General features: G+C 44.0%; 1 protein-coding gene across 1 annotated transcript in view; it reads right to left on the bottom strand.

Moving 5' to 3' along the window:
• LOC124040207 (BAH and coiled-coil domain-containing protein 1-like) overlaps window positions 1–21,983 on the bottom strand; it is a 69,556-nt gene extending 47,573 nt beyond the window's left edge. Inside the window, 2 exon segments of the mRNA XM_046357156.1 lie at window positions 15,308–15,636; window positions 19,508–21,983. Of these exon segments, the coding sequence (XP_046213112.1) occupies window positions 15,308–15,587 (280 nt within the window). The 5' untranslated portion in view covers window positions 15,588–15,636; window positions 19,508–21,983.
• Between the last annotated feature and the right edge of the window lie 3,653 nt (window positions 21,984–25,636).

The raw sequence follows: 25,636 nt of genomic DNA on the forward strand, positions 1-25,636 counted from the left end.
CTGGAGACCCCATTACTGACGAGCATCAACAATACTTCCATATTCCAATATTCCCAGATCTGGTTGTCTTCTGCAAATGTGAGCCCAGTTCTGTTAAAAGCCACAAGTACACAAACACACACACACACACACTCCCTTTGGTCAGTTTCTTGTCCACAGCAGCAGAGTGGTATTTGGCTCGGAGAAGCAGAGTGAAAACATAACTGACCAGACAACTCAAGGTCTCTCTCTGTCTCTGTCTCTGTCTCTGTCTCTGTCTCTGTCTCTGTCTCTGTCTACAACACACACACACACACACACACACACACACACACACACACACACACACACACACACACACACACACACACACACACACACACACACACACACACACACACACACACACACACACACACACACACACACACACACACACACACACACACACACACACACACACACACACACACACACACACACTACTATTATGAAAAAAGAGCAAGAGTGAGGGATGTTATGAGGAACTTTCAAACACATAGAGAGAGAAGGGCGAGATGAAGAGAAGTTTCCTTCAGTTTAGCTCACTGTGAATAACCTTCCTCCTAGTAGCCTATTCTTGCTTGAATGGACTGTTCCTGGTCAATGGACACACACACACATGCACACACACTCCCTGGCACACACATACACACTCCTGGGAGACGGGAAGTTGGTAGATTCAATCGATCAGCAGCCAATCGGAGATCAATATCCCCTTGTGGTCTATTGTCACTTTAGCCAATTAACAGTGCCTCTATCCACATGCCGACACACTGACCACTGAACACAACACACACTACCTCCACTTGACACAAATATACTGCAAAATAATGAATACAATTTTTAAAATTGACAGAGTAGGAGTGGAAAAAGAGAGAAAAAAAGTGTGTGTGTGTCTCCCTGCGTGTACCAGAGGTTCTGACTCTTGTTAGCTGAGCTGTTCCGCTCACTGCTGCACAGTTGGCACCTTCCCCTCCGTCCGACCCTTTCAACAGGCTCCAACCACCCACAGTCCTGGCACACCGCCCTCAGCGAGTGTGTGGCAGGTCCTTCTCATATGTTTTGATGGGAAGGAATTGCAAAGGTGACAGGGGTACTCAAATAAGGTGGCAGTGGTACACATGGACACACACACACACCCTACAAATGTGAGCAGGCGCCAAGCAGTGTTTACAAAAAAACTCACACACAGCCAGAAAAAGAGAGGCTTTTTGTTAAACAAGATCTAGATTGCTTTTCCCTTCAGTTCTGACTCTTTTGTCCCTCTACAGTTCTTTTCCTGACTCATTCATGTTACTTCATCAAAGAGAGAGAGGCAGAGAGAGAGAGAGAGAGAGAGAGAGAGAGAGAAATGGTGAGAGAATGTGTGTGTGTGTGTTTGTGTGCGTGTGTGTGTGTGTGTGTGTGTGTGTGTGTGTGTGTGTGTGTGTGTGTGTGTGTGTGTGTGTGTGTGTGTGTGTGTGTGTGTGTGTGTGTGTGTGTGTGTGTGTGTGTGTGTGTGTGTGTGTGTGTGTGTGTGTGTGTGTGTGTGTGTGTGTAGGAGAGATTTAGCGAGGCACAGCGAGAGAGAGAGAGCATGTCGCCTGGGACAACCAGCAGTACTGAATTACATTACAGGAGCTGGAGAGAGAGAAAGGAAAAAAAGAAAGAAATGAAAAAAATAGATGAAAAGCTACAAATGAGAGATTTCCCTCTGAGGCGCATAAATCAGCAGAATATGTACAGGAAGGGAAGAGAGGGGGAACCTTTCTTTATTTTTCTCCCTTTCTCTTTCTCTCACCCTCTATTTCTCTCTGTACTGAAGGGTTAAAGAAGGGGGAACCTTATAATAGCCCTCACACATTCAGGTCCCCACTACCCCATTACCCCTAGTATACCCCTACCCTGTTACCCCAAGATGAGAGTCTGCTGGTTCTCGGCATTTGATTGCTTACAGACGGCAAACAGCTGTTTCCAAGACCTGAGTCAGATGCTGATTTGAAAGAAGAACGGAAGTTGTGCGAATGACTCAAGTGTTAAACAGTGGATTGCAGAACACCATCTGCCCTGAGACATTGGAACCACCTTTTCCCATCCCCTGGTCCATGGACCGGCATCCCTCTGCTGACATCACTTTAGTCTGTTTTCAAGTTAAAGAATCAGGCCCTGATTAACCCATTAGGAGAGGAAGAAATGGCTCCAGTATCATAACAGCCGAGTTCTTCTGGCTAGACCTCACCCAGCCCACAGTGGAAGGAACAACCATATATGGGCTTCCAGGAAGTAAAGGGATGAGTGAACTTTCCATGTTCACCATAGTAACAGGATGTGGGGATATGGGCCATCCAAGTCCACACTAATGAAAAGCACATGGGTGGATGATATTTCTGGAGAGCCTGTGGTGATCTGCCTTTACTGCAGAAGACTGATGGGAGTCAATAGTGCAAGAGTGTGTGTCTAGTCTTCACTCTTTCGCCCAGATTTGTCTCTGCCACACCTCTTGTCCATTCAGCCTCTAGCCCTGGCTGATTCAAAACACACATGAACCATGCAAAGAGAGGAGACAGACAGAGAGAGAGAGAGAGAGAGAGAGAGAGAGAGAGAGAGAGAGAGAGAGAGAGAGAGAGAGAGAGAGAGAGAGAGAGAGAGAGAGAGAGAGAGAAAGAGAGGAGAGACACAGACAGGAGAGAGAGCGAGTGAGAGAGAGACAGACAGACAGAGAGAGAGAGAGCGAAAGAGAGACAGAGAGAGAGAGAGGAGAGACACAGACAGGAGAGAGAGCGAGTGAGAGAGAGAGACAGACAGACAGAGAGAGAGAGGAGAGAGACAGTATTGCCCATGCTCTGTTCTGAGTGGAAGTAGGAGTTGTGCATGCTTATCTAAATGTAGAACAAACCCGGTACCCACCTACTCAACACAAGCACCCTCGGAGTACTATATCTACAACAAGCATCACTGTTTGTATGTGTGTATGTGTGTGTGTGTGTGTGTGTGTGTGTGTGTGTGTGTGTGTGTGTGTGTGTGTGTGTGTGTGTGTGTGTGTGTGTGTGTGTGTGTGTGTGTGTGTGTGTGTGTGTGTGTGTGTGTGTGTGTGTGTGTGTGTGTGTGTGTGTGTGTGTGTATGTGTGTGTGTGGGGGGGGTGTGTGGTTTATGCATGCAGCACTTTGCTTTACCTAAATATAATATTAACGGCGCTCGGCACAGGTGTCAGTGTGCGTGCACAATATATACACCAAGCATTAGCGCGTGTGTGTCTTCAGTCATGTGCCCATGCAAGCAGCATACGAGAGGGGAACAGAGGTTACTAGGCTACGATCATGAGAGATATAGCAAATAGGAGAGGGAGAGCATATGAGTGAGAGACAGTGAGTGAGAGAGTTGAGGGAGAGAGTTGAGGGAGAGAGTTGAGTGAGAGCGAGAGAGCAATAGAGATGAGGGAGAGAGTTGAGGGAGAGAGTTGAGGGAGAGAGTTGAGTGAGAGCGAGAGAGCAATAGAGATGAGGGAGAGAGTTGAGGGAGAGAGTTGAGGGAGAGAGTTGAGTGAGAGCGAGAGAGCAATAGAGATGAGGGAGAGAGAGGGGATGAGAGCGAGGAGGAGAGCGAGGAGGAGAGCGAGGAGGAGAGCGAGGGGGAGAGCGAGCCCAACCTAACCTAACCACATCTATATGTAAGCTATTCAATCTAGTCCCATTTCATATTCCCTGACTTTGGCAATATTTACAAGGGAATTTCCTGCCAATAAAGGCATTATTGAAGAGAGTGAGAGACGGGGGGGGGGGACTAGCAGACAGACACACACATAGACGTGCACACATATGCACGGAAAAACACTAACTGATAGACTCAAGCATGGATAGGTAAGCACAAAAGCACACACGTAATGCATGCGTGCAGGCTTCCAACATAAATCACATATTCTTATGAAAATGATCGAAAAAGACAACAGATAATGATCAAAGTGACATGAAAGTAAAGACAAAAAGGAGGAGAAATACTACACTTGCAATCAAAAATAGAGAGAATGAAGCAAAAAAATTAGAGTTTGGTTTTAATCAGCGAACAGCCAAAATGTTGATAGGCATACACACAGGCACAATGAGTCCCTAAAGGATTAGGACCCTGGCGGCAGGGTGTGTGTGTGTGTGTGTGTGTGTGTGTGTGTGTGTGTGTGTGTGTGTGTGTGTGTGTGTGTGTGTGTGTGTGTGTGTGTGTGTGTGTGTGTGTGTGTGTGTGTGTGTGTGTGTGTGTGTGTGTGTGTGTGTGTGTGTGTGTGTGTGTGTCCCACGAGACTGATTATCCATGAATGACTGATGACAGATCTTTGTTGTTTTTTTTCTCTCTTTTTCTCTCTGTCTCTCTCTTTTCTTGTTTCCTCACCCTCTTCCTCTCTCTCTCTGCACTCGGGTGAGAGCTTTCAGGAGACAGGAACACACTCACAGATCTGCATGTATATTCAACAGAGGATCCTGAATATATTTAACGCTTTCATGTGTTACGGTGTACCGTTCCACACTGTTCCACACAGTCACTTCCTTGTATGCACACAAAAAATACACACTCGCTCATCTACACACACACACACTGGCCATTGCTGGACCAGATAAACAACAGTTTATACTCAACCTTTCTGGATTTAGGTAACCCTCATGGCCAAAAAATATTTTCCAATATAGAGTTTTTCAGATTGAACAGTTTCCAGTCCATACAGAACAATGGGCTTGAGAGACAGAGTACATTTGATAAAGAGTTTGACATGGAGAACAGGAGGGAAAGAAAGGAGAGAATAGAAAACAACAGAATAGAATCAAATGAAAGGATCATGCTCCCTCAACTTCAGGCAGATCCTCCATGCCCTTTACCCTCACTGTCCCTCTATCCTCCATGCCCTTTACCCTCACTGTCCCTCTATCCTCCATGCCCTTTACCCTCACTGTCCCTCTATCCTCCATGCCCTTTACCCTCACTGTCCCTCTATCCTCCATGCCCTTTACCCTCACTGTCCCTCTATCCTCCATGCCCTTTACCCTCACTGTCCCTCTATCCTCCATGCCCTTTACCCTCACTGTCCCTCTATCCTCCATGCCCTTTACCCTCACTGTCCCTCTATCCTCCATGCCCTTTACCCTCACTGTCCCTCTATCCTCCATGCCCTTTATCCTCACTGTCCCTCTATCCTCCATGCCCTTTACCCTCACTGTCCCTCTATCCTCCATGCCCTTTATCCTCACTGTCCCTCTATCCTCCATGCCCTTTACCCTCACTGTCCCTCTATCCTCCATGCCCTTTATCCTCACTGTCCCTCTATCCTCCATGCCCTTTACCCTCACTGTCCCTCTATCCTCCATGCCCTTTACCCTCACTGTCCCTCTATCCTCCATACCCTTTACCCTCACTGTCCCTCTATCCTCCATGCCCTTTACCCTCACTGTCCCTCTATCCTCCATGCCCTTTACCCTCACTGTCCCTCTATCCTCCATGCCCTTTATCCTCACGGTCCCTCTATCCTCCATACCCTTTACCCTCACTGTCCCTCTATCCTCCATGCCCTTTATCCTCACTGTCCCTCTATCCTCCATACCCTTTACCCTCACTGTCCCTCTATCCTCCATGCCCTTTATCCTCACTGTCCCTCTATCCTCCATGACCTTTATCCTCACTGTCCCTCTATCCTCCATGCCCTTTACCCTCACTGTCCCTTTACCCTCACAGTCCCTCTATCCTCCATACCCTTTATCCTCACTGTCCCTCTATCCTCCATGCCCTTTATCCTCACTGTCCCTCTATCCTCCATGCCCTTTATCCTCACTGTCCCTCTATCCTCCATGCCCTTTACCCTCACTGTCCCTTTACCCTCACAGTCCCTCTATCCTCCATGCCCTTTACCCTCACTGTCCCTTTATCCTCACTGTCCCTCTATCCTCCATGCAATTTACCCTCACTGTCCCTCTATCCTCCATGCCCTTTATCCTCACTGCCCCTCTATCCTCCATGCAATTTACCCTCACTGTCCCTCTATCCTCCATACCCTTTATCCTCACTGTCCCTCTATCCTCCATGCCCTTTATCCTCACTGTCCCTCTATCCTCCATGACCTTTATCCTCACTGTCCCTCTATCCTCCATGCCCTTTATCCTCACTGTCCCTCTATCCTCCATGCCCTTTATCCTCACTGTCCCTCTATCCTCCATACCCTTTACCCTCACTGTCCCTCTATCCTCCATGCCCTTTATCCTCACTGTCCCTCTATCCTCCATGCCCTTTATCCTCACTGTCCCTCTATCCTCCATACCCTTTACCCTCACTATCCCTCTATCCTCCATGCCCTTTATCCTCACTGTCCCTCTATCCTCCATGCCCTTTACCCTCACTGTCCCTCTATCCTCCATGCCCTTTACCCTCACTGTCCCTCTATCCTCCATGCCCTTTACCCTCACTGTCCCTCTATCCTCCATGCCCTTTACCCTCACTGTCCCTCTATCCTCCATGCCCTTTACCCTCACTGTCCCTCTATCCTCCATGCCCTTTACCCTCACTGACCCTCTATCCTCCATGCCCTTTACCCTCACTGTCCCTCTATCCTCCATGCCCTTTACCCTCACTGTCCCTCTATCCTCCATGCCCTTTACCCTCACTGTCCCTCTATCCTCCATGCCCTTTACCCTCACTGTCCCTCTATCCTCCATGCAATTTACCCTCACTGTCCCTCTATCCTCCATGCCCTTTACCATCACTGTCCCTCTATCCTCCATGCCCTTTACCCTCACTGTCGCTCTATCCTCCATGCCCTTTACCCTCACTGTCCCTCTATCCTCCATGCCCTTTACCCTCACTGTCCCTCTATCCTCCATGCCCTTTACCCTCACTGTCCCTCTATCCTCCATGCCCTTTACCCTCACTGTCCCTCTATCCTCCATGCCCTTTACCCTCACTGTCCCTCTATCCTCCATGCCCTTTACCCTCACTGTCCCTCTATCCTCCATGCCCTTTACCATCACTGTCCCTCTATCCTCCATGCCCTTTATCCTCACTGTCCCTCTATCCTCCATGCCTTTATCCTCACTGTCCCTCTATCCTCCATGCCCTTTATCCTCACTGTCCCTCTATCCTCCATGCCCTTTATCCTCACTGTCCCTCTATCCTCCATGCCCTTTACCCTCACTGTCCCTCTATCCTCCATGCCCTTTATCCTCACTGTCCCTCTATCCTCCATGCCCTTTACCCTCACTGTCCCTCTATCCTCCATGCCCTTTACCCTCACTGTCCCTCTATCCTCCATGCCCTTTACCCTCACTGTCCCTCTATCCTCCATGCCCTTTACCCTCACTGTCCCTCTATCCTCCATGCCCTTTACCCTCACTGTCCCTTTACCGTCACTGTCCCTCTATCCTCCATGCCCTTTACCCTCACTGTCCCTCTATCCTCCATGCCCTTTACCCTCACTGTCCCTCTATCCTCCATGCCCTTTACCCTCACTGTCCCTCTATCCTCCATGCCCTTTACCCTCACTGTCCCTTTACCCTCACTGTCCCTCTATCCTCCATGCCCTTTACCCTCACTGTCCCTCTATCCTCCATGCCCTTTATCCTCACTGTCCCTCTATCCTCCATACCCTTTATCCTCACTGTCCCTCTATCCTCCATGCCCTTTATCCTCACTGTCCCTCTATCCTCCATGCCCTTTATCCTCACTGTCCCTCTATCCTCCATGCCCTTTACCCTCACTGTCCCTTTACCCTCACAGTCCCTCTATCCTCCATACCCTTTATCCTCACTGTCCCTCTATCCTCCATGCCCTTTATCCTCACTGTCCCTCTATCCTCCATGCCCTTTATCCTCACTGTCCCTCTATCCTCCATGCCCTTTACCCTCACTGTCCCTTTACCCTCACAGTCCCTCTATCCTCCATGCCCTTTACCCTCACTGTCCCTTTATCCTCACTGTCCCTCTATCCTCCATGCAATTTACCCTCACTGTCCCTCTATCCTCCATGCCCTTTATCCTCACTGCCCCTCTATCCTCCATGCAATTTACCCTCACTGTCCCTCTATCCTCCATACCCTTTATCCTCACTGTCCCTCTATCCTCCATGCCCTTTATCCTCACTGTCCCTCTATCCTCCATACCCTTTATCCTCACTGTCCCTCTATCCTCCATGCCCTTTATCCTCACTTTCCCTCTATCCTCCATGCCCTTTATCCTCACTGTCCCTCTATCCTCCATGCCCTTTACCCTCACTGTCCCTTTACCCTCACTGTCCCTCTATCCTCCATGCCCTTTACCCTCACTGTCCCTTTATCCTCACTGTCCCTTTACCCTCACAGTCCCTCTATCCTCCATGCCCTTTACCCTCACTGTCCCTTTATCCTCACTGTCCCTCTATCCTCCATGCAATTTACCCTCACTGTCCCTCTATCCTCCATGCCCTTTATCCTCACTGCCCCTCTATCCTCCATGCAATTTACCCTCACTGTCCCTCTATCCTCCATGCCCTTTATCCTCACTGTCCCTCTATCCTCCATGCCCTTTATCCTCACTGTCCCTCTATCCTCCATACCCTTTATCCTCACTGTCCCTCTATCCTCCATGCCCTTTATCCTCACTTTCCCTCTATCCTCCATGCCCTTTATCCTCACTGTCCCTCTATCCTCCATGCCCTTTACCCTCACTGTCCCTTTACCCTCACTGTCCCTCTATCCTCCATGCCCTTTACCCTCACTGTCCCTTTATCCTCACTGTCCCTCTATCCTCCATGCAATTTACCCTCACTGTCCCTCTATCCTCCATGCCCTTTACCCTCACTGTCCCTCTATCCTCCATGCAATTTACCCTCACTGTCCCTCTATCCTCCATGCCCTTTACCCTCACTGTCCCTCTATCCTCCATGCCCTTCATCCTCACTGTCCCTCTATCATCCATGCCCTTTACCCTCACTGTCCCTCTATATTCCCTCACATCTTTGTGAACTCAGGACCTCTCCATCCATCTAAGACCCTGACATTAACACACAAAACACGGCTCAATGGACTGCATTATAATATGAATGAGCCAAATGAATCAAATAGAGCTGAGATGCAGTAAACAGAGCTTTCTGACTTTCTCCAGGTATTGATGATTGCTGTAGGGAGGGTTGCCGTGGCTGCATCTCTGGACACTACTGTGTTTTTCAGGTGTCAGACCAGCCGCCCAAGGAGGAATCCCGCCGTGGATGACATCATGTCTGTCCCTGTTAAATTATGTCATCGCTCTGGCTCATGTAAACAGTGGATGCCTTGGCCTCAAGGCAAGAGGTAGCAATCCACAATAATACCATAAACACCAGGCACTGTACGCCTGCACACAGACGAATGCTCACACACACACGCACGCACACACACACACACACTTAAAAGCCGTGTCCACTATTGCACAACTACTTCTGTCCCCCTTTCTCACACACACACACACCACACATAGCGGTACACACACACCTCCCCTTCATCCTAAAGAACAAGAAGCACTTTTAGCGTTGTGTTTTGCGGGCTGTTTAAAATGCAATTTTTCTCTCATTCTCTGACTTCAAAGGCGCTGCGCTGAGCTCTTACTCCCTCTGCCAAATCCTCCAATCGTTTCTGATTTAGTGAGCTGGCTACGAGCCGAGAGAGACCGGGATGGGCTATTAACAACATCGGGGGGGAGCGATCTAGAAAGAGATTGAGTGAAAGAGAGAAGTACAGACAAGAGAGAGAGGGGATGAGAAGTAGAGGGAATTCCTGCTGGTCTTTTCATTCATATAGATCTTCAGTCATCGTCCATCGGTACACATCCCAGAATTTTACAACCAAAAACGGACTGGCTACGTTAATACATGCTACAGCAGTGCCACTGACAAACACCCTACAGAACAGATGCAGAGTAGAATTAGTCACCCCATACAACAACATACCTGTGTGTGTGTGTGTGTGTGTGTGTGTGTGTGTGTGTGTGTGTGTGTGTGTGTGTGTGTGTGTGTGTGTGTGTGTGTGTGTGTGTGTGTGTGTGTGTGTGTGTGTGTGTGTGTGTGTGTGTGTGTGTGTGTGTGTGTGTGTGTGGTAGTAGAAGAGGAGAAGAGGTCTTGTACACCGTCTCCAAGCGTAGGCTAAACCACATGATCCCCACCACCAACCCAACCACCCGCTAACGCTACCACCACCATCTCCAGCTCCGTAGAGGGGGTTGCCTCAGCTGCCATGCCCCATATGAAGTCTTGTTCCCTGGGGGGATGGTGAAGGGGGCTGGGGCCTGTCTCTGTCTCTGCCTATGGCTGAGCAGATATGCTGACTCATCACTGACACACACACACACACCACTTAAGAGCCAGCGTGTTCCCGCGGAGACGCTCGGATGAGTTGCCGGGGACGACGGTCCGTGCTGTCAGGCGGCGGTAATCTGACTGGATTATCAACCAGGTGGAAACGCTCAGCCACTCTCGCTCTCTCTCTCTTCCCCCTCTCCACTCCTCCTTTCCCTCTCTCCTCCTAGCCTCCCCGCTCCACTCTCCCTCCATCGTCACCCTCCTGCTGTTTTATTCCCCCTCTCCTCTCCTCCTTTCTCTCCCTCCCTCCCTCCCTCTTCTCCCTCCAACTGCTCTCTCTCTCTTCGTCCAGTTAACTCCTCTCTTCCTTATTTCCTCCTCCTCTCTTACTCTTCCCTTCTCACTCATCCCTTTATCCTTTCTTCATATGCTCATTCCTCTTATCCTCCTTCCCCCCTCCTCCTTCTCCTCCTCCAAGTATTACAACAATGTGAGCAGAAATCACCAATAGTGAGACCTGTGGTGGGTGATAAGGGCTGGTGTGTCGGGCTATAAAGAGACACATTCTCCCTACTCCCGTAGAGGCTTTTAAAACTGTTCTAGAAAAGATTCCCGGCTATCCTTTCAACTATGATCAGAGGCCCACTCCACTGTTCTCCTCCACTTTCTAAAGACACACAGACAGACACACAGACAGGCACACAGACAGACACACAGACAGAAGGCACTAACTAGTCTACCATTGGATTGGAGGGGGGGGTATAGAGGGGGGAGAGAGAACAGGGTGTCTCGTTTCTGTAACCGTGGCGATCAAAGTCATGGCACCCTAAGGCTAGAGCACCTGAAACACCTTAGCCAATCAGCTTTCTCGCTGGCTCTGAGTCGCAACGAGAGCTGTTACAAGAGCATCAGAATGACTGGACAGGGCTGCAGAGTGTGAGACAGCGTCTGATACACGCACACACACACACACACACAGTGCACACAAACACACGACACACATCACACACAAACACACGACACACAGCACACACAAACGGCACAGTGTAGGACCCATCGCTGACATAACCAGACACAGCACTTGAGGAGAAAGGAAGAGAGACGAGAGGGAGAGAAAAGGGGGAAGAATAGAGCGAGAGGAAAAGAGATAGATTAAAGAAAGAGAGAGCCAACGAGGGTCTGACAGCCAGGTCTGCAGGTCTCTCTGAAACATGATTATTAAGCCTGAGCTGCTGTGTGTGTGTGTGTGTGTGTGTGTGTGTGTGTGTGTGTGTGTGTGTGTGTGTGTGTGTGTGTGTGTGTGTGTGTGTGTGTGTGTGTGTGTGTGTGTGTGTGTGTGTGTGTGTGTGTGTGTGTGTGTGTGTGTGTGTGTGTGTGTGTGTGTAGTGCAGCTTCAAGGGCACAATGACTACATCAGAGTTGGCCTCTTTCCCTCTCAAAAATGTGCACACACACACACCCGCCAATCCACACCTTCTGAGAAGTGACACACCTGTGCAAGGACAGGCTCAGCCACACCCTCTGTGATACAGCACACCTGTACAACTATACACCTCCAGACAAGGCAACTGTCTGTCTACACACACACACACACACACACACACACACACACACACACACACACACACACACACACACACACACACACACACACGCACACACAGCACTGAAACAACTACTGCCTAGAGGCTAACATCACAGAGAGGGGGGAGAGGGAGAGAAAGAAAGAAAGAAAGAAAGAAAGAAAGAAAGAAAGAAAGAAAGAAAGAAAGAAAGAAAGAAAGAAAGAAAGAAAGAAAGAAAGAAAGAGAGAAAGAGAGAAAGAGAGAGAGAAATGCATACAAGAGGAACTAGATATGAGGAATAGAAAGACAAAGAGTCCTAGCGCAGATATCAAACCCTCACTGCCAACTCTATATCACTGGTGTTCATCGGAGGGGCTGAGGTTTATAGTTACGCTATATAACAGTTATAACTCAGTCACCTCGTCAACAGACATCATGCTGATCCTTATAAGGACGTGGACGTTATAGATGGATCATGTTACAGATTTAGAACAAACAACAACGACAAAAGAAGGAAATTGACATTTTTCCCCTCCATATCTAAAAATGAGATTCTGGAATTACCCTGCTGCAGAAGCAAAACATTGGTGTGTGTGTGTGTGTGTGTGTGTGTGTGTGTGTGTGTGTGTGTGTGTGTGTGTGTGTGTGTGTGTGTGTGTGTGTGTGTGTGTGTGTGTGTGTGTGTGTGTGTGTGTGTGTGTGTGTGTGTGTGTGTGTGTGTGTGTTTTGGCAGGGGAGTAGTCCCGGGGAGAGGAGATCTAACTAACCCCCAAACCCTGAAACCCTTTCCTCCTCCCCCTGCCTCCCCCCTGCCCTGCCTGCACCTCACATCACATCAACCCCCTGCCCAGAGGGCTAGGCCAGGCAGACAGCTATCTGAATCTCAAGGGGAGGGGGGGGGTAACACAAAGTTCCCCCCTCCCCAGCCCCATTACACCAGAAGCCCATCCAAAAAACAATCCCCATCAGAATGTCAGTCGGCCATCAGGAATAATGAAGGAATACCGAAGCTCTGGTATTCTAAATATAATAAAATACAATGTAAAGCTCTTTGAAAACTATATAAATGTTAACAGACTATATAAATGCTAAAGTACTATATAATAGCATTTAATATAGTTATTATTATTTCAATAATATTCTGTGGTAAGATAATAGCCTCACCACCAAAGTGACTGTACAAGTACAGAGAGCAGCCAATTCCGAACACTCTCCAAATACATAGCTATATATGCTGTAAGATGATCATAAAGGCAACAGTGTTGGTTTAGAAGAGAGGGACAGATGTGCACATGAGCAGGATATTGTATGTGACCAGTGTCATCTAGATATGGCCTCAGTAACCTCAAACTTTAGAACTATGGTTAGATCACCAATCAACCTTCCAACTTCAGTATTTTAGGGTAAGATAGGGCCCAAGATAACCCAGGCAGGCATATACACCACTCATTTACCTCAATATTAGTATTTTCTCTATTGAGTGATTCAATTATATACAAACAATATAATAAAATGTCTTAAACCTCAAAAAAGCAATAATTATAAAATATTCACAAACAAATGATTAAATAACGTTATGGAATTATTCTACATTAAATGCACTTGGCATAACTACTGAATTCTTCTGTGCCAAATGGCGAAAGTCCTAAAACTTCGAAAGATTATTATTTTTTAAGCCCCAATTAACCTATTGAATAAGACACCTGCAAATAACTGTAACGCAAATTGCTATGATAAACATGAGTGGTGGGAATAAATACAGTCTCTATATAATTTGTCAATTTAACCATAATTCTCATCTTCTTTTATTTTGTTATTTTTTACTTCATTCAATCTTCATTCAAAAGGTATAGTCACTACATTTTTATTTCCAAAGACGGCCTGACATTTCTTATTTGAATGAAAGCGAAGAAAAAAAGAAACGCAAATGCCTGTGTGACTTCCTTGGATGTTCCTTCTAGTATGCCATTAGTCTTGTAGATTTAAGGCATATATGCAGTCTACGATGTCGTTCACTGTGAACCTCTCCTATTACAGGAGAGACAAAACGATTCAAATGCATAATTTAATTGATAGGCGTACTATATTTACACCAACATCTACGGCTGGAAAAGTCATTTTCAGAAATATTAGGACAACACAGGTTCTTCATCTCAACATAAGTAATTCATGTGATTTCACTCAAGACACATTTATTTTAGATTTCTACACACATCCGCTCGGTTATGATTCAATACATGATTAGGTGCAGCAGACACCCCTCCCCCAAGCCACAGACACACACCTTACCAGTTCCCTCCTGCTTCTTCTCCTCCTTTGGGGCAGGATACCAAGGCTCCTTTTAAAATCTAATGCATGCACTGTCAAACCATTCTCGCCCCGTCACGTCCGTGCTGAATAACAGAAACGGGATTTTCTGGTATTACGTGCACCTCTATTAGCGCGAGCTCCGCTCCCACCGGACTGATCTCCGGTCCCAGACACAGGACAGTCCCGGGGCCTCACCGATAACCGAATGGAACGCACCAGCTCGCGCTTAACCCCTTCCACCTCCACACGCACCACACTCACCCTGCAGTACAGAGCCTGCCAGCGCACATACACCAATAATCTTAGCAAATAACAAATGATTGATGGTAAATAAGGGAATATAAAGTTACAAATGGATTAAAACCCAATTATAACAGTATGATTCATCAATTTAATTAAACTGACATTTTTGAGTGAAACTATCAAACCATATAAAATAAGATTCCATGTCACTTGAAAGCAAATTAATTATAATAATAATAATCCCATAGATTTCTGAATAATCCCATCATATTTCTGAATTATGCAATACTCTAGGTTATAATAGGCTGTAATCTAAAAAATAGGCCTAACGTTGTATATATTGTTCTTAATAGAAATTGTCTTGTCTAGAATAAGCCTAATCTCACTAAATTTGCAATTCAACAAAATAATCTTATTTTGTGCTTAGTTTGACAAGAAGCACGATTCTTTTTCATATTAAAATACACTCCCACTGGGCACAGACATCAAATCATCGTCTATTCCACATTGGTTCAAAGTAATTGAATTGAAATGACGTGTAAACAACGTTATTTCAACCAGTGTTTACCCAGTGGATCGGTTCTGACCAGGTAAGTAAAAAAATAACACTAAACAGTTCAATAAAACGTCATTTTGCCTAAAACTGAAACATTAAATATCTAAAGAGTCCACAGCAAGTGCTAATTTCCTGAATGACCACATCGACTAACTAATTTCCTTTTCCAATAAATTATCGTTCTTCACTGAAAAACGTCAAGAGTTACGTTTTTAAGGGAGTGGGGGTGGGTGGGGCGGTAAATAAGACAATATAAACTGTCTGTAGGTTAGCACTTCCCAACAGCCAAAAAACACCATAGAGGTTTTAATACAATTGTATAATTCATCTTATTTTGCATAACAAATTCGTATTCACACCAACCTGAATGTGGGGCCATGGAGATGTGAGAGGGATAGTATTTTCCGGGCTGGAAATGAGCGGGGTGCTGCACGGTGCTGTGGCCGCCAGGAGTTATCCGAGAGGCGGCATGGTGAACCAACGCGCCCCGCTCTGTCAAGAGGTGGTGTGGAGGAGCGAAATCCCGGCTTTCCATTCTGTCGAGAAGAAATAAATCCCCCAATCCAGAGGAAAAGCCAGAAGCATCGAACGCTTCCCAGATGCAATAATCCCTTTTATGAACTTCGGATAGGTCGTCTTGCATTCAGTCGAGTTTTTGCCTTGCCGACCAAAAGGTATGTCCCGGTCATGTTCTACAATGAGAAAACACAAGACCACGTCAATGCACTGAAAACAATGGAACAAAAACTCTGAAATAATTATTTAGGCATGTAATTCTCACACGCATGCTGTGTAATGTTGCCAACAAAACTACTACCTTGCATAACAAAAGTATACCTTTTAAGTGTTTTTAGATATCAGTAAAATATCAGACTTGGCTAGTTAAATAAAGGTTAAATAAAACAATAAAAAAATAATTATATATGTTTGACTAAATTAAACCAAAACAAATAGCCTACTGTAAAGTATAAGCTACAAGTCTGGTCGTTTGCCGAGACCCAAACCGCCTACTTTGGTCTCCATTGCAGACAAGAGACGGGTAAGGCTACAAACTGAACAACAAAAGAAGTGGTCATCCTAAACTACGGGTTGTTTTATTGTTGGGGACCATAAAGCTATACTGCATCAGCGTATTCTGAAACCTAGATGTGAGTCAGTCTGTGTGTGTGGTGGTGGGGAGGGGGAGGGGGGGGATGCTATATCTCACCCTCTCTGATAGAAGGAACCAGATAAAACCTGAAGCAAATGTTTGATCTTTCAGTCAGCCCATTAAAGACCAAATGTTCCCCTTCTCAAACTTCAAGCATCAAAATTGTTTCCTCGACCATAGCCTACTGCACATCATTAAAAGGAGCATACATTATACATATGTCGAGGTAAACAAAATACTATGAAGACTTAAATGTCGACGTAGATATATGAAATGGATCAGCTAGAGTATTTCGTTAGACTTGGGACAATTCTGACATGTCAATGAAGTTTGACTGGCTCATAAATTGACTGTCTGTACATTTGCTTTTCTTTACTGACATACCGGTGAATGTGCTTGAGAAGAAGCATTGAAATCGCTTGTTTAAAGCAAATGTAACTGAATAGTTAAGTCAGCATTGCATCTCACCCGTTTACAATGGCAATCACTTATTATGCATGTAGGCATGGGTGGGGGCAACCAAGTATAATAAGACAACTAACTAAATGACGTTTACCGCCAGGGAGAGACGTAAGAATAAATATAGGAATAATAAGACAACTAACTAAATGACGTTTACCGCCAGGGAGAGAAAACGTAATAATAAATATAGGAATAATAAGACAACTAACTAAATGACGTTTACCGCCAGGGAGAGACGTAAGAATAAATATAGGAATAATAAGACAACTAACTAAATGACGTTTACCGCCAGGGAGAGACGTAAGAATAAATATAGGAATAATAAGACAACTAACTAAATGACGTTTACCGCCAGGGAGAGACGTAAGAATAAATATAGGAATAATAAGACAACTAACTAAATGACGTTTACCGCCAGGGAGAGACGTAAGAATAAATATAGGAATAATAAGACAACTAACTAAATGACGTTTACCGCCAGGGAGAGAAAACGTAATAATAAATATAGGAATGGGAATCACCAAGCCCATGTGTGTCTTATAGCCCTAGTCATTCAGTTCAATGGAACACCCCATGGCGCTCAAATATGGATAGGTGGGCCTATGTTCACAAAACACACCTCATTGGGCAATGTATTAGGCCCCTTCCATAGCACGTCCATTCAGCGCACATAGAGGCTGATACGGTGATTGGTGAACCTCAATGATATCAATAAAATCTAAGATAAGAGAACAAAGAAAATATCAAATGGCGAGCTAAACCAACTGGTCCCCTTGCTGTTTCAAGGAGAAAAGTATACAGCGAACATTCTACTAAAACAGTAGGTCTTCTAGTCAAACTTTCAGGAATTCTATCCTGAGCAAAACAAGGTTCTCTCAAACCGACAGAACAGAGGCCTATAGGTTCACGCAGCATAGGCTGACGTGTGTGTGTGCGTGTGTGTATGCGTGTGTGTGTGTGTGTGTGTGTGTGTGTGTGTGTGTGTGTGTGTGTGTGTGTGTGTGTGTGTGTGTGTGTGTGTGTGTGTGTGTGTGTGTGTGTGTGTGTGTGTGTGTGTGTGTGTGTGTGTGTGTGTGTGTGTGTGTGTGTGTGTGTGTGTGTGTGTGCGTGTGTGTGTGTGTGTGCGTGTGTACACGGTGCTCAGTGAGAGATTTGCACATATCCAAATCCCTGAGCATGACAATGTGTATGGTAGAGAGAGTATTTTGCATTCAAAATGTTGACAATCGTTTAAAAATGGTCTTGGTTATGAAAGGCCTAGACGCCTCACACTGTGATCCAAAATATTATATTTCATTCAATTACATAGAGCTATAATTACTAAATGCAATTAAAAAATGCAATTTCAATTCAAATAGTCACATAAAAAATTGATAAACATTCCTGGTGATGCAATTAAGGTTTTTTATTTTCTTTATAAATAAGTAGGCTGATGGGACTATATGGAAAACAATTCTGTTATTTCATGTTGCAACAATCAAAGGTACATGGCTTCTTCTCATTTGACACTGATACATTTTTACATTATTCGTCGTCAACAAACGGCTAAAATGTTTACATTCTACGTTAACACGAAGCCACTCAAACTATGCATTTCGACCCAAACAACATTTACATTCAATGTAGGAGCCAAGGCCTACGGTCCTCCAAGAGCGTCACAGAGCTGACGAGAGCCCATCACATTAAAAATCACTTATTAAAATCTGATTAAAAAACAAGGTAGCCTGGGCCTATTTAAATCTGGGATCAACGTGGGAGTAGGCTACTCTAGGTTAGGAGACGCTGAGACTTCCTTTCCTTCCACTCCTCTGTGACAGACACTCTCTCTTTCACCCCCCCAATCGCTGCCCCAAAGGGTCAAACTATCAGGAGACAAAAAAAATCCCCCTTCGAAAACTACCAGTCGAATGGCAATAGGCTACATGAAAAGCCTGCATAAGCACTGAGGTGGAACAAGCACTAATTTCTACTCTCTTCCCAGTCCCCCGCATGAGATTGGAATACAAGTACGGCATTTTGGGCATATAAAGCACAAACATCTGAAAAAGAATAGACTCTCGTAAGGACATAACTGCTATCATTGTCATGTGTTCTCTACACGGCTTTACGTTGGGCCCAAGAGCGTACTCAATGCAATTCACTATTTTGCTGTAAAGCAAAGTCACAAGTCATAACTGGCATACTAAATCAAGATATTCAAATGCCAGTTAAGCGAGAGAGACACTCCAAGCACAGCGAAAACTGCCGGGTGGGACTCGTCAAGATCTCTCTACTGGCAAAGCCCCCTCGATAACAACTGTGAAAAACTGTAGTAGGCTAAGCCTATGTAATCAACTACTGATATTAAAACAACAAAACACAAATATAATTAATCCATTATTTAGCACCAAATGGTGGTATCTGAACCGCGAAAAAGAATAGAACGGATACAACCAAATAACTGTAAACTATATTAAAATACAATAAATTGCAAACGTGGCATCTCATCTCATCATGAGAGAGTAATTGGAGATTGTTGTTTAACTGTACAATAATAATTGTCTATACAACAACCAACGTTTAGGTTGTCAACAGCATGAGCAACTTGGCTCAAGTACAATTATTAAAATCGCTGCATTGTCATGAATTGTTGTTGTATAATATAACACTATGCTCACTATTGTATTTGTTATTATACTATTTATAATTATAATTATTTTGTTAGCAATATTATTACTGTTATTACTTTCATTATTAATACTATAGGCTTACTGGACTACTACAAAACAATAAAATCTATGTGCAGTGTGAATTAAATTCATGCATATTCTTTACATATAATTGCTCCAGACCCTCTCAGTCTAAAATAACACACATTTTCTACTACAAAGACTCTTAAAAGCAGCACTTTGAAAGTATACATGTTTATTATCACACACATTCAAAATGGATACAATAAAGAAATTACTTACTGGTAAGTTATTCCTTGCATAACAATTAATGATTTAAAAAATAGTACGAAAACATACAAATGAAAAAAAGCGGCGTACAACAAAGAAAAACGTGGAAATAGTTACATCCTAGTCTGCAGATTGTATTGTGCAGTTGAGGTATAGAGATGCATCGTAGAAGTACAGGCTTCTAGTGAATCGAAGATCGCACATCCACACAGAAACTCTCCCACTGTATCCGCTAGTGCCACAACTACGCGCGAAGGAGGGACAGTAAGGGAACGCGCAAGCCCATTGGTTTGGTAAACACAATGAGAAGCGTGCCCGTGAGACGCGCCCCGTGATAAACAGAGTCTCCGATTGGATGGTGCCGTAAACCAATGGCGAAGTTGCTGGATTCGCAAAACAAAACGGCGGGCGTTTGATTCAAGCCCTTTGCAGAGAACAGCATGCCCTCCACACAAACGCAAGGAGACAGGCAGCACTGTGAGTGAAAAGCAGAAAATATACACTTTTTGATCACTAGGAAGTCAACAGAATATTGTGATCACATTAACGAGGCCTACACGTCAATCACCAAACTAGGTTAAAACAATGAAAAATCTTTGGATAACATTGGCAGTTTTTATTTGTATTATTTTACAATAACATTTTTTATAGCTTCACACTTATGCCTTACTTGTGTCACCAGAAATAGGCAAAAGGTTTTGATGATCAGTATCATGATGAGTATCATATTTATAAATTATGCCTACAAATATATGTTTGTAACATTTGGTAAATATAATAGAAAATAAGTAGATTAAAAGGTCATTAAGGGAACAACAGAAATGCAGGAGCAATTCAAATAATAGACTAAATAACTCGGGATGTAAAAACTTTGGGGTCTGTTTATGTTTACTGTCATGACACACACGCGCAAACGCACGCACGCACACACACACACACACACACACACACACACACACACACACACACACACACACACACACACACACACACACACACACACACACACACACACACACACACACACACACACACACACACACACACACACACACACAGGGTTTGGGAAATCGAATCACAATGTAATTTGATAGCATTACTGTCCTCGGGGTTAGTTTTGCTCACGGTTCCCTAATGTAGTCAATTAAAAAAGGAAGGATATGGCCTTGTGTGTTTCCATGTTAAAAATCTATGAGCTATAGGCTAATATTCCCAGTCCATTCCCAGTTTGTTTTTAATGGAAGTAAAGGGTTAAAACTCGAGCGTTCGGTCTGTGTAAAGTGTCTGATTGGTTGGCATGTTGCCAGGGTGCTGTCAATCACAGAGTGTAAACAAGGTTCTGATTGGCTGCTGGCCAGTCCGCACTGGGCTGCCTGAAAAAAGCAATTACTGGCCCTGCGGTTTCAAGGCGGCCCCGGGTTGAACGATGAAAGGAGATAAGGAGAGGCTGTTTCAAGGCGCCCCCACGGCGAACCCCGTTGGCCCCAGCGCAAAAGGAGAGTCAAGAGTGACTAAATCAAAGGGAATACGTTAAAAAGGGGGAAATTACATGTTGTATTAAATGTAGAGGCTAGATTTGCGGATTAATGCGATGGAATAACAACGTTGCATAAAGAAAATGGAAGGTAAAACGGCTACAATGACAGGCAACAACTATTTAGCTCTTATTTGAAATGGGAATGCTGTTTTTCCAAGATACGAACCACAAAAACGATTAGTTTGCAAAAGAGATAAAGAGCGAGAGCGAGGTCGATTCGGATTCTGTGGTAGAAAACCTTGGACTCGTGTCATTTCATCGGTGTTTCTTAAACGTTAGCGTACGTTTTTATTGCCAGCTATTCAATAACCATGCTTAAGTAAGTGGATATTTCCGACTTTACGCAGTAAGTAGGATACGTTACAATCGCAAATTGGAGTATTACCATAACTGTTCAAGAATACCTCACATGGGTGTTGTTTTACTTGTTACCATGAATTGGGCTTAGCTACATACATTGCTTGCTACAAGAAAACAACAATATCTCAAGAAGGGCAGAAAATAAGGAGACAATAAATTGTTTTAAATGTTCCCTCTCTTAAGAATAGGCTAAATCCAATCTCGCATGATTCAGAATGGACCAGCATGGTCCCATTGCTTTAATGGTGAAGGATTTCATAATTAATTCACTAACTGAACAGAGCTAATAATAATAGCCTAATGATAATAATAATGAAAATGAATATAACATATTAGTTTATGACGCAATGCTACAACAATGCTGACATACAGCGCCTTCAGAAAGTATTCACATCCCTTGACTTTTCCCAAATTATGTTGTGTTACAGCCTGAATTTAAAATGGATGAAATTGAGATTTGGTTGTCACTGGCCTACACACAATACCACATCATGTCAAAGTGGAGTTATGTTTTTCGAAATTTGCACAAATGTGCACAAATTAATAATAAATGAACAAATAAAATGTTTAACGTGATTTTTCAATAACTACATAATCTCTGTACCCCACTGTAAGGTCCCTCAGTCTAGAAGTGACTTTCAAACACAGAGACCAGGGAGGTTTCCAATGCCTCCAAAGAAGGGCACCTATTGGCAGATGGGTAAAAAAATCAATTTTAAAAAAGCAGACATTGAATATCCCTCTGAGCATGGTGAAGTATATTAATATCACCTTGGATGGTGTATCAATACACCCAGTCACCACAAATATACAGGCGTCCTTCCTAACTCAGTTGCCTGAGAAGAAGGAAACCACTCAGGGATTTCACCATGAGGCCAATTATGACTTTTAAACAGTTACGAAGTTTTATGGCTGTGATAGGAGAAAACTGAGGATGGATCAACAACATTGTAGTTACTCCACAATACTAACCCAATTGACAGAGTGAAAAGAAGGAAGCCCGTACCAAATACAAATATTCCAAAACATGTTTGCAAGGAAATAAAGTAATACCACAAAAAGTGTGGCAAAGCAATTAACATTTTGTCCTGAATATAATGTATTTGGGAAAAAATCCAATACAACACATTACTGAGTACCACTCTCTATATTTTCAAGCATAGTGGTGGCTGTAATCATGTTATGGGTTTTCTTGTAATCGTTAAGGACTGGGGACTTTTTCAGAATGAAAAATAAATGGAACTATGCACAGACAATATCCTAGAAGGGATGAATTCACCTTTCAGCAGGACAATAACCAAAAACACAAGGCCAATTCTAAACTGGAGTCGCTTACCAAGAAGACAGTGAATGTTCCTGAGTGGCCGAGTTGCAGTTTTGACTTCAAATCTACTTGAAAATCAATAGCAAGATCTAAAAATGGTTGTCTACCAATGATCAAGAATCAATTTGACAGAGCTTGAATCATCTTGAAAAGAATAGGCCTAATAGGCAAATATTGCACAATCTGGGTGTGGAAAGCTCTTAGAGACTTTTCCGGAAAGACACAGCTGTAATTGTTGCCAAAGGTGATTCTTACTTATTGACTCAGAGGGTTGAATACTTATCTAATCAAGAAGTTAGTGTTTTAGTTTTCATACATTTTTTTACAAATGTTAGAATTTCTAATTGACTGCAAAACCATAATTTAGGCCCAAAAAAATCCCAGACTACAAAAATGATCACTCTGCATCTCTGGTGTAGATCTAATGAGCAGTCAAACATCAGAGGAAACATTAGATATGCACTCTATATATCGGCATTATTCAATCAATCTCCTTTTGGTAGAACTACAACAAACACCAAAATCCCAACATCTGACCAGCGGCATCAAACATGATACAACATCATCCCCCGTGGACAATGGCAATGACGTGAACTAATAAATATAATTAAAATAAAATAATGTAAAACGAGGAGCCTAGACTTGTACGTATTAATTCAATAGTCTAATCGCATCTCAATCTACATATACACCCCGCATTCCATGGGTCCTGACCCCATTGGCCTGTCGATGGGTTGGAGCCTCCACTTGTCCACACACACACACAATCTGATCATCGATATTGTGAGCACCGACTTGCTCCATTCCTCAAAATTGAGGATTCACTGTCCAGCCCCAAATGTGCCAAATATACATTTCAGTATTGTAATTTATGCATTAGTGCCCATTAGGCTGATACACGCAGACCTATAGCCTAAGTGTGAAATACTACATTAGTAAAATCACTCTAATGTAAGACAGGCAGTTTTCTATTCAACCTACATTTCACATGCTTTCATCGAGTTAGGTGGTGCATGCATACTCAGTGATAAACAGAATCGCCTTCCTCTAGATAAAAAAATATATAATTTTCATTAATTTCGTTGTGATTTTTTATATAGAAGAAATCACCGTCCAACCTCTCTCTCCCATTCCATTCTCCAGCACCGTTGTCTTTAAAACTAATGACATCGGGACAATAAAGAAGTATGTTCCTCGCCTGCACAAAAGGGGTCCCGCACTTAAAACAGAAATCTGCATTTAATTTATTTAGTGACAAGAAAAAGCCCTTTACTGCCTGATTTTTATTGGTTCTTTTTCACTTAAAAGGTGGGGGGTTGGGTGGGTGCTCGTCTGCTCGGTGTGTGTAGAAAGCATAACACACACACTTTCTCTTCTCTCTCGTCTGTGTGCCAGCGCGAGCTACACTATAAGGAGGGGACGCACGGATAATTAATGCGGATTGACTGATTACTCTTGAAACAGACCGGTCCTGCGCGAGGGATTGTCATCGAGCAATAAAGCGTTCTTGACTGACACTTTCCCCCCTTCCCTTCCCGTCCCCTCTGACACCCAAACTACTAGAGCGGGGCGTTTTTTGCCAGCAAAGGCCCACTTCCAAAAAGCCAGGCTGGAGTTTTCATTTCCGCTGGAGAGACGAGCGTCTTTCTGTTTGACCTGTGTTTTCACCGTGACCATTCTAGAACCAAAGGACGTCCGCACAGCACAGTTCACTCGCCTCCGCGCTCGAGGCAATGTCTGTAGGCAATGGAGCCTGCTGCTTCTAGCGTGTGCGCAAGTGTGTGCGTAAAACGACTGGGTATTCTAAATAAATAAGGGGTGTCACGTATAGATGCAATGGTCCTAAGGTAAAGCTGAATTAACTTAGGAAGGGTATAGCTACATATTCCCAGTGCAATTCGCAGTCAACGGGAAACACTGACAGACAGGGCGAGGTAAATGAGGGCCAACTGAAGATCTCTACGGGAGGGCCTCTACAGCAGGCAACAATTCTATTCTTACGAAAATATTTCTGATGTCCACTAATGATGACGAATTCCAAACAGGGCTTTTCACCAGGGAAACGCCTTAATAAGTCGAAGGTATAGGCTGATCCCTCCGAGACATTGATGAAATTACTGACCGACTGAAATATGGCAAAATAAAATAGGTTTATTGAAATATCTCTGCGGTTATTACTAAAATAACATTTACTGAAAACACGTTCTTAAATGTAGGTGTAGTCTATGTCTGGGGCTCTAGGAGTAACATATAAACGGTAAGCCCTATATTTTGATGGCTGATTGGTCAACAAGGGTGTGTGGAGACTGCAACTCAGCAACTCTTCAGTTTGTGTGTTTTTAGGCCTATACATCTATATCAATAAATTCAACTTTGGTATAACCACATGCACCCAGACAGAATGTGCAGGTCCTAAGACCCTGGTGAGGACACCGTCCCCAAAACACGACATGATGGACTAGAACTTCAGCCGAAAAGCAACGTGACCTTTTAAGCTCAGTGTGTGCATGAGAAGCTGCTATTTCTGGTCATCGTGATAGATAGCGACTTCACAACAGGCCATCGCCGATATGTTATAAAACACTACAAGCTACAGCAGGTATGGCTGTAAACCAAATATCTCCAATGTTAGCAGCATTGAGCACATATTTGTATAAACGTCGTTTTTTTAAAAGACATAAGATATTTTTCTTCAACTTCATTTTAGGTCTATAATTTCAGAATGGCTGAATGCTTCTCTCACATCAACATATTTTGGTGACCACGCAAAATAGCCAAAGTCTACATTTATAACAGTGAGTGAATTATATTACACATCGACAAAGTGAAATTAACCACAAAGGAGTATAAGTAAATTGGTAATGTCAAGGACAACAGCCTAATTTTCATCACAAACCTGCAGAATGCCAGCATGTTTCAG

Source organism: Oncorhynchus gorbuscha, linkage group LG07 (genome assembly GCF_021184085.1).
Source record: "Oncorhynchus gorbuscha isolate QuinsamMale2020 ecotype Even-year linkage group LG07, OgorEven_v1.0, whole genome shotgun sequence".
Classification (NCBI taxonomy): Eukaryota; Metazoa; Chordata; class Actinopteri; order Salmoniformes; family Salmonidae; genus Oncorhynchus; species Oncorhynchus gorbuscha.